At 46.0% G+C, this 9,124-nt stretch overlaps 1 protein-coding gene across 1 annotated transcript; it reads right to left on the reverse strand.

The window, feature by feature from the left end:
- Positions 1 to 231: 231 nt before the first annotated feature.
- Positions 232 to 4,924, reverse strand: LOC126962456 (mannose-binding protein A-like). The gene is made up of 5 exons (XM_050803540.1): positions 4,808 to 4,924; positions 3,149 to 3,341; positions 2,280 to 2,396; positions 1,364 to 1,438; positions 232 to 689 (listed from the first exon to the last, which is right to left on the reverse strand). Exons 2-5 carry the CDS (start codon positions 3,330 to 3,332, stop codon positions 316 to 318), a joined length of 750 nt encoding a protein of 249 aa, XP_050659497.1. The 5' UTR covers positions 3,333 to 3,341; positions 4,808 to 4,924; the 3' UTR covers positions 232 to 315.
- Positions 4,925 to 9,124: the final 4,200 nt, after the last annotated feature.

Below are 9,124 nucleotides of genomic sequence, written 5' to 3' on the forward strand. Positions count from 1 at the left end.
CTAGCGGACTTCAGTGTCTTCACCATGAAATGAGAGGGTCAGATGTGGCCCTTTCCAGGGTGGACTCGACCCAGCGCTGTGCTCCTAGTGGGATGGGGGTGTCCTTTGCCATGTGCTGAACCAGAACCCTTGTGCCCCACAGCCAGCCTCTTCTTCTGTTCTCACCCCACAATCAAATATATCCCCTTCATTTTCCTCCCATCTACATGAAGGAAGGACTCAACACAGGGCAGAAGAAAACCAGTATTGAATTCTCTTCCAAAGCAGCAGAGAGAGCAATAGGGAGCCAAGAAGGGGGTTGAGGAACGTGCCTCTTCAGGCAGGAAACTCACAGACGGCGATGTAGGAGGCCGTGCAGGAGATGTCATTCCAGAGCCCATTGCTCAGGAGAATCACACAGTCCTCCCCTGAACCGTGGTCATTTGGCTCATCCTTCTTCCAGTTGCTGTAGGTCAGCCTCCCGCCCGTCACGTACATGAACTGGCCTTCGGTTGCCTCATCTGTGATGCCCAGGAAGGCAGTGTCTTTGGCCACATCCTGGATGGCCTTATTCTCCTCGGCATTCTTGGGGGCAGCCACCGTGGCCTGGAGCCCAGCACACAGAGCCTTCACTTCGGAGAAAGGCATCCGCTCACCGTTGGTCACGAAGAGCTTCTTCCCAGACATTTTCCCCAAGGAGAAGGCTTGCACTGAAACCACAAACGGTGAGTGAGGCTGACTGGGTTTGGAGCCCAGCCCAGGACAGTAGGCAAGTAGTCTGAGTTCCCTGGGAAGTCAGATCTCTGAAAAATTGCCCTGTGCCCAGCAGCTCAGTCCAGAGCCTGGTCAGGAAGCAGACCTCAGCTGCAGAGCCTGGGAAGGGGCGTCCAGACCCCTGCAGACAGCCCAGACTCCCCTGGGATATCCCACCTTGAAAAAGCATCTGCTAAAACCTGCCCCAGCACAGGTGCACATAGGGAGACAGTCTTGGGCCCCACTGCAGGCTTGGGCACCAGGATAAGGAAGAGGCAGGGACAGACATCAGAGCACAGTAGATAACAAGGAAGGAGCACAGACTTTGGAGAGGACAGACCTCCATTCAAACCCTCCCCTGCCACTTCCCAGCTGTGTGACCTGAAATGAGTCACCAACACTTCCTGCACCTCGGTTTCCTCACCTGTCAATAAAGCAAGTTCAACAACCACAACTGAGGTTGCTGAGAGGATTGAATGGAACCATCTTATGGGAAAATGCCACCCAGCACAAGTCCTGGTGTAGAACAAGTGTTCATGAATTAGTTCCCCTCCCACCTCCTCCAAACCTAGAGTGCACTGAAGAAAAGAGTGAGAGCCAAGAACACATTATGGGCGGAGAGAAAGCTCACGCTTCTTCATGTGGTCCAGTTCTGATCTCAGGCTCTGTAGCTGTCTCTCTAAGTTGGCCAGCTTAGCCTCAGCAACTGCAAAGCAACAAGGAGAAGGTATTTATGGAGAAGACCTTAAGTTGGAGAGTGGAGCATTTTGAAAAAAACAAAGTGGCTTACTAAGAAGAACGCTTATTTGAGGAAAATAAGAAAGCAAAAGAAATAAAAGGGGGAAAATGACTACATTCCTGCTTCCCAGCTATACGTCTGCATCCCTTCACAACCCGGAACTTCAGGCCTGGACCCCTGTCTCCACATACAGCTTGCATATTGTCATATTGTAAGAATTCATAAGCAAATACTCAACTCATTACTCTTCTTTCTGAAAACTTTTCTTTGTCATTCATTTTCATTTCTCATTCCAGATACACTTTTTAATACCTTTATTATTTTGACAGACTGGTAGACAAATATGAATAAGTAGGTTGTCATTGTTCTTTTGTTCTTACTGAATTTGCTCCATTTTTCTCTGAACTAAGTTGCTGTGATGTTCCCCTTCACCCAGGGTTCGAAAAAGGCAGAACGTTTTCATGCCACTCTTGTGACAATGGACATAAACCCAATCCCCTAAAGGGCCTATTTCCTCCCTGGCACCCTGGAGGTGCACACTGGACTGTTTCCACTGAAGAAAAGCCAGGGCCCATCTGCTAAGGGGCCTGACGAGGGAATGGCCCTACATGGCTTGAACGTCTGCATCTGGGCACCTATGGGAGTCCCCTCAGGCCCCAAGTAAAGCTGAGAGGACTGGGGGCGCTGGGCCAGGATGCAAAGTTGTGCATCTTCCCATGAGGCAGCAGGAGAAGGGGACCTCCCAGCTGGCCCTCCAGCTCCTCAGGCCCGGGACCCCCAGGCCACCATGCTAAGGTATGCCCCTTACCTGAATTGTCCCCATGATCTCCTTTTTGTCCCCTTGGTCCTGGAATTCCAGGAGCCCCTGTGTTTCCTGGGGGCCCCGACTTCCCAGGAGGGCCCTGCAAACCTCTGAGCCCTTGACCTGTTGCAAGACAAAGGGAAGATGACCCAGTGACTGTCATTCTTTTTTTTTTTTTTTTCCAAAAAGCTCAATACTCCATTCATGTTTACCCCCGGAACAGCCAGTGAGCTAGTGATGTAACCCAAAAAAGGAAGACCCTCCTGCATCCCAGTAGAAGGCCTGCACCAAGGCCAGCTCCCTAAGCAGGTGGGACACCCCTCTGTAGGGACAACCACACACCCCCAGTTCCTGTGTGGAAATATGGGATCCTGGAGAGTCAGCGAGCAGCTTTGTTTTGGAGACAATGGTATTTTACAGGGATTGTTCTGAGTGTAGCTTGGGTCCTGATGAAAGGGGAACCTTAAGCCGGGTGCGGTGGCTCACGCCTGTAATCCCAGCACTTTGGGAGGCCGAGGTGGGTGGATCACGAGGTCAGGAGATCAAGATCATCCTGGTTAACACGGTGAAACACCGTCTCTACTAAACATATAAAAAAAATTAGCCAAGCGTGGTGGCGGGTGCCTGTAGTCCCAGCTACTCGGGAGGCTGAGGCAGGAGAATGGCGTGAACCCGGGAGGTGGAGGTTGCAGTGAGCGGAGATTGCGCCACTGCACTCCAGCCTGGGTGACAGAGCGAGACTCCATCTCAAAAAAATAAAAGGGGAGCCTCCCCAAGTCTGTGCTTTAACCCTTGTGTGGCAGGCTCAAGCACAGATTTGCTTGAACACCTGCTGGAGGTGGAGATTTAGGAAGCCACAGAAACCTGTCCCAGACCTGGCTCTCCCTTTTCCCCCTTGGGTCCATCTCGCCCATCTCTGCCTGGGGTGCCATTGGTGACGGGGATGCCACAGGTAATCACAGAGCAGGTCTTCTGGGCATCCTCACAGGCTTTTGTTTCGGAGCAGGAAGCTGTCACCACAGACAGGAGAAGGACAGGGAATGACGGAAACAGGAACATGGTCCTTACCTTGAAGTGAAGAAAGTGAAGGAAGGGAATTTCATCCCATCTGATTTAAATAGCATTTGCTACCCACTGTGGTGTGCTGGACCCTGTGCTGGGGACAGTGGACACAGAGGGAACCATCACAACCCCTGGCTGTGAATGACTTTCAGGCTACTAGGGAGACGGGTGGGTAAAAAATGTGAGAGTTAGATCAGTGCTAAAACAAAGGCAGGTGCAAGATGAACACGAGCCTATTCTCCCTGGGATCCCAGAGCTCCTGCCAGCACAAATCTTAACAGGTAGGCACCTCCTATTCGACAGCCCACAGGGCTCGAGGATTATCCATGAGCCCTGTGTCCAGTGGTCCAGACAAAGGTGAAGAGACCTCATTGCCTGTGTGAGCTTTGGCCCCTGGATTGCTCGGATTTCTTTCTAAAGTGCTAAAGGAGCCATGGTTTCCTTCTTCCTTTCCAATGGAAGGAAAGAACTGTACTCAGACTGGGGCAGGAGACTTGAGGTCCCACAAGGTCCATCTCTTGGCTGGACTTGGTTGATGATATCCACTCTCTCATTTCCTATAAAACTTCTGATTGACATGGTGGGGCTCCAGCTGTCCTCAGAGCAGCCCCTGTTTCCCCAGCTGCTTCTTGACAGTCTTGCATAATGTCTATTTTGTGACAGGCACTTCCTGTGGGATTGGGACCTAGAGTGCCCTGAGGCAGGATTCTAACCTTCAAAATGGGAACTTTTTTGGTGATTGATCCTGTCCAGATGAGACTTCTCTTGGTTTGAGATCTTCCACTGAGAGGCCATTTCACCACCAGGCTCTGAAATTTCTGCTCAGCCTGAGTCTGGAGGGATTCAGCTCCTGCTCCCCATCCTGGAGGTTGCCCAGATGCCCCCCCAGCTCTGTGCCCCTACCCAGCCATCAGAGTCTCTTTGAGCCTTTGTCCAGGTTGGCCTGTCCTCCAGGACACTTGGCAGCCGGGACCCCATGGGACTCTCCCTCTGCTCTGCTCCAGCCTCAAATCCCAATGTCCTGACTCTTGCTGCCCAACACTGCATCTGCCTTTGCTATCCCAGCCACAGTCCCTTAACCCTTCCCTTCCTCCAGGACACAGTGAGAGATGCCCAGTTGGAAGGGAACTTTTGTGGTCATGTCCTTCTCCAACTTTCCTCTTTATATCATCTTTGTCTTTTTTAAAAAATCTCTCCTGTTGGTGCCGAATTGGCACTGGATGCTACAGTCAAGGCTTGTACCTGTCACTGGCATGCACATACCACTTCTATTCTTCACTTTGGCAAAGACCACCCTTTAGTTTGCTGATGGCCAAGTGGATACAGGAAGCTCCCACTTGCTTGGGCCAGAGGGAAAGAGAGGCCCCAGGTGGACCTGATGACCACCCCCAAACCCCTACCTCACCAGGATTCAGTCAAGAAGCCAGTCTCTTGGCCCAGGCCCCTACTTCTTTCCTCCAGAAATGACTTACTAGGGCTTCCTTGGAGCCTGGAGTTAGTGGCAGGGAAGCTGGTCCTCCAGCCCAGGCCTCTGACAGGTGCCTCAGCGATGTCCAATCCAATAAGTGTGGTGACCAGGTACAAGGCTGGATTGGCCTTCAACCCCAGATTAATAATCAACCATCCCTAGAGCTACTGTGTCCTGGGCAGCTCTCCAGGGCTGCTGGCAGGGTCTCTAGCACAACACTGGGCAGCTCTCTACATTAGTGCCCTAACCACCCCCCTACTACTTCCTCTCAGGCATCCATCTCTATGACTCAGCGCCTCTGAGCTTCCAGAGTCACAGGTTCCCAGGGTAGTTTTCTTCAGATATTTATTTTCAGAAGAAGAATGCATAGATTTTCCACCAGACAAATGCATGCACACACACATACACACACATGCACACAAACACCCACATGTGTACACATCTTTGTATCAGTTGATTGAACTACTTCCATTTGTGTTTTGTTTATTATAGGGCTAGGGTGGAGAGACTAAACACCCCTAGCACTGAGTCACTTCCTTCCTCTCTTCTCATTTAGAATGTTTGTCAAATGTCTTCTTTGGGCATCTAGGCACACAGGGCCAGGCACAAGGGGAAGGGGTATTTGCAGCTGACTTCAATCCAAAGCCGAATGTGGGTGTTGGCGCTCACTGCTCCCTCTGTCCAGATATCTCCTTGTATCTTTGCTTACTAGTGGCATATTGATTGACCACCAACCACTCCCCATCCTTGTAGAATGAGAAGCTCATGAGAACAGGGGTCTTGTTCCCCAGCTGTTGTTTCTCCACCGAGAAGAGTGCCTGGAAACAGAATCAATGCTCAGTAAACATTTGTGGAACAAATGAATCCTCCAGCAGCATGTCCTCAAATCAGCCCTCTTCTCTCTGACTGGAGCTACCATCTGTGCCCCCTTTACCCGTGACCTCACTTTTCTAGGGCAGGAGCTGTACTCAGTTCACATCTCTGTCCCCAGGGTGCAATCCAGGGCTGAGCACAGAGGAGGATTTGGTACAAGGATGAAGAGAGAGGCAGAGACTTAGACCATCTGTGCTCATCCAGGCCTGAATTTCCAGAAGTGTCCAGTTCTTGTCACCAGAGGCTGGTCAAGCCGTTCAGGTCCCGGATGTGAGCTTTAATGCTTGCCTTCCTCCAAACTCACACCCAGTCTTTGAAACGCTTCATGTCACCAAATAACTTCAGAGGTTTGTTTTTCCCAGGTGGGGAGTGAGGTGGGTCACTTCCCTATGACTCTGCCTGGTGATGGGGATTTTGGTTTCTCAAGGGTCCTCACCCTGTGTACTCATGTCATCAGGCCCCATCCAGTGGCCCTCTGGTTCCCATTCAGGGGGCCTTCCAGGCATCAAGAGGTGCTTCAATGGTAAATAAGATCCCTCTCAAAGCTGTGTCTCCTGATGCCATTGACACAATGCTGAGGGGCCCATAGGCCCAGAAGACAAAGGACTTTCAATTCACACAGCAAATAGGCAGACCTCCCAGGAAGGTGGGAAAGTGGAACTGACAGATTTGCATTGAGCCGGGATCCTAACTGTGTGCAGACTTAGAGAAAGGGTGGTTCTGAGTGGGCAGAGGGTAGGCAGGAGGTAAATACACCTAGGAGCAAAGAAACCTGAGAAAACCTGGATTCTGGAGGGGACGAGTTTCTCCCCCAAGGATGTGTACCCATAGGTCTGTCCTGTCATAGACTCAGAGGTGAATTTATGCTGCTCTTATGACTATGACTGAATTTTGTTATTTATGTCAAGATGAAAAATTATGTTTCCAGTGTCTCAGCACAGCATGATCTCCTGCATTGTGGAGACATAAACTCAGTGGAGAACCACACCCACAGCCCAGGCACCTCAGTGGTGTCTCAGATGGAGGCCAGGCAGATTTGAGTTCATGATGGGACAATTATCAAATACAGTAGGGGATAAGCAGAGTGAGAGCTGATAGAAATGACAAGCCTCAGAAATAGCCCTCCAAGGAGTGTGGACCCTACATGACAGATAAATTAATATGCACTTCAAAAGAGGGTATAATGAAGGAATAAATGAGAATTATGTAATTCAATTAATAGACTAGAATTAAAAATACTATAGAGCTAATAAAATTGAATACTGGTTCTTTGTCAGAGACATAAACTTAGCAAATATGGTTGTGGTCATTTGGGTTGTTTCCGCCTTGTTGTAAAATTGCATCTCAGGCCCTTTGCCATAGGACTTCGTAAAGGCTCCCACTAGAGTGTGAGAAGTAAATACTCCAGTCCCTTTGCTGTTTGGTGTGGCCATGTGACCATGAGCTACAACGAAGCTTTATGTGTGCTTACAGGTTTGATATGGCTTTTGTGTTTCTTTCCCAATCATGGGTAGTGTATATCCTGGAAAGTTACATGGAACAGACATGAACTCATCTGAAAGTCTGGAGTCCAGCTGACTGCTGCTGAGTCCAGGCTTGCTCAGCTGAAACCAGCCAAAACTCAACAAACTGGAAGATACAGAGCAGGAAATAAAAACGTTTATTGTTGCAAGCCCTGAGAGGGAGATTTACTATTGTGTTAGCTGACTGATACAATATCAATGATTAATAGAAAAGGGATAAGAAATTAACAAATCAGGAAGGAAAAGGGATTATTATACTAATATAGATAGTACTAACATTATAAAATTATACCATCTACAGTAGATTTTATAGCAATATATTAGAAAACTAGTTAAAATACATAATATTATAAGAAAGTTTATAATTGCTTACTTTGGCCCTAGAAGTGTTAGAATAATGAATATATTATTGTATCACATAAAATATTAAAATGGAAGTCAAAAATTATCAACCATTTCTCCATCAACAAAATGGTTTTAAGGTGAGTTGTAGCAAATCTTCAGAGAAAAGATAATTTCTCTGTTATAGAAATGGTTTGTGTCTACAGCTACTTAGCTAACATGATTAGCCGAATATGTAACACAGAATGCATAAGGACAGAAAAATAGAAAGGAACTCTCAGCCAACCTAATCTCTTAAGTACAGATGCAAAAATACAATGTAAAAAATAGCTATTAAGACCAGCAATGTATTTATGGTTAATAGAAGTCTCTGGAATATGATTTCCTACATTCATTAGCCCATGAATTAACTGCATAATATTTGGTAAATCACTTTGACCTCTATATGCCTCAATATTCTTATTTGTAAATTTGAAAGAATGATAGCAGCTATAAAATAGGGTTAATGAGGATTACATGAGTTAATACTAGTGCCCGGTCCATAGTCTGTGTAATGAGTGTATCAAGCATCAGACCAAATAGGGTATATCAGAGGAATGCAAGGATAGTTCAACATCAAAAAATAATGTAAATCACTAATTTAATAAAGAGCAGGTTTCATTAAGAGCCTAAATTTATATCTCTCAGATCTTGGAACTTGGAGTTCTTTTGTTCTCAAAACTAATATGTAGTCTCAAAACTCTTGTCATTGACAGGCATTTAGGTTGATTCCATCTCCTTGCTATTGTGAATAGTGCTGCAATGAACATTCACATGCATGTGTCTTTATGGTAGAATGATTTGTATTCCTCTGGGTATATACCCAGTAATGAGATTGCTGAGTCAAATAGTATTTTTCATTCTTTTTTTTTTTTACATTTCATAAGTATAATTCATAAATAAATACTTCATAATTTCTGGTTTGATCCCCCAGAAAGATACAATAATTCTAAATATGTATGTACTTACAAATATGGCCTCAAAACATATAAAGAAACAATTGACAGAATTATAAGAAAAAGCAGACAAATCCACAATCATGTGGAAGATTTTCATACAACTTTCTTATTAACTGATAGACCAAGCTGACACAAAAATCAGTAGATGATAAAATATTGGGAAGATACACTTAAAAACCTGAATTACTTGACATACATAGAACACTGCACCCCAAAATTCAAGGGTAGATACTATTTTTATGAAACATTAATAAAAATTGAGCATATGCTGGGATATTAAAGCAAGTTTCAACAAATTTCAAAAAACGTTCCCTTACCACAGAACAATTATTCTGTATATCAATGATAAAAGGATACTTTGAAAATCTCTATATATTTAAGAGGAAAATTAAGAAGTATGCTTCTAAATAACCTGTAGGCCAAAAAAAGCCATTCTAATAGAAATTAGAAAATACTGTAACTGAATAATCATGAATAATTAAGTATCAAAACATATAAGATCAACTAGAGCTGCACTTGGAGGAAAATTTACAACCTTTCTACATTTTAGAAAAGAAGAATACTGAAAATCATTAATCTAATACC

The sequence above is a fragment of the Macaca thibetana genome, chromosome 9 (genome assembly GCF_024542745.1).
Source record: "Macaca thibetana thibetana isolate TM-01 chromosome 9, ASM2454274v1, whole genome shotgun sequence".
Lineage (NCBI taxonomy): Eukaryota > Metazoa > Chordata > Mammalia > Primates > Cercopithecidae > Macaca > Macaca thibetana.

Coding starts and splice junctions, on each gene's coding strand:
- LOC126962456 (XM_050803540.1), bottom strand. CDS start 3,332: ATGTTCCTGTTTCCGTCATTCCCTGTCCTTCTCCTGTCTGTGGTGACA. Junction 2,397..3,148: donor GGGGGAAAAGGGAGAGCCAG/GTCTGGGACAGG, acceptor GTCTTGCAACAG/GTCAAGGGCTCAGAGGTTTG. Junction 690..1,363: donor ACTGGACCACATGAAGAAGC/GTGAGCTTTCTC, acceptor TTGTGGTTTCAG/TGCAAGCCTTCTCCTTGGGG.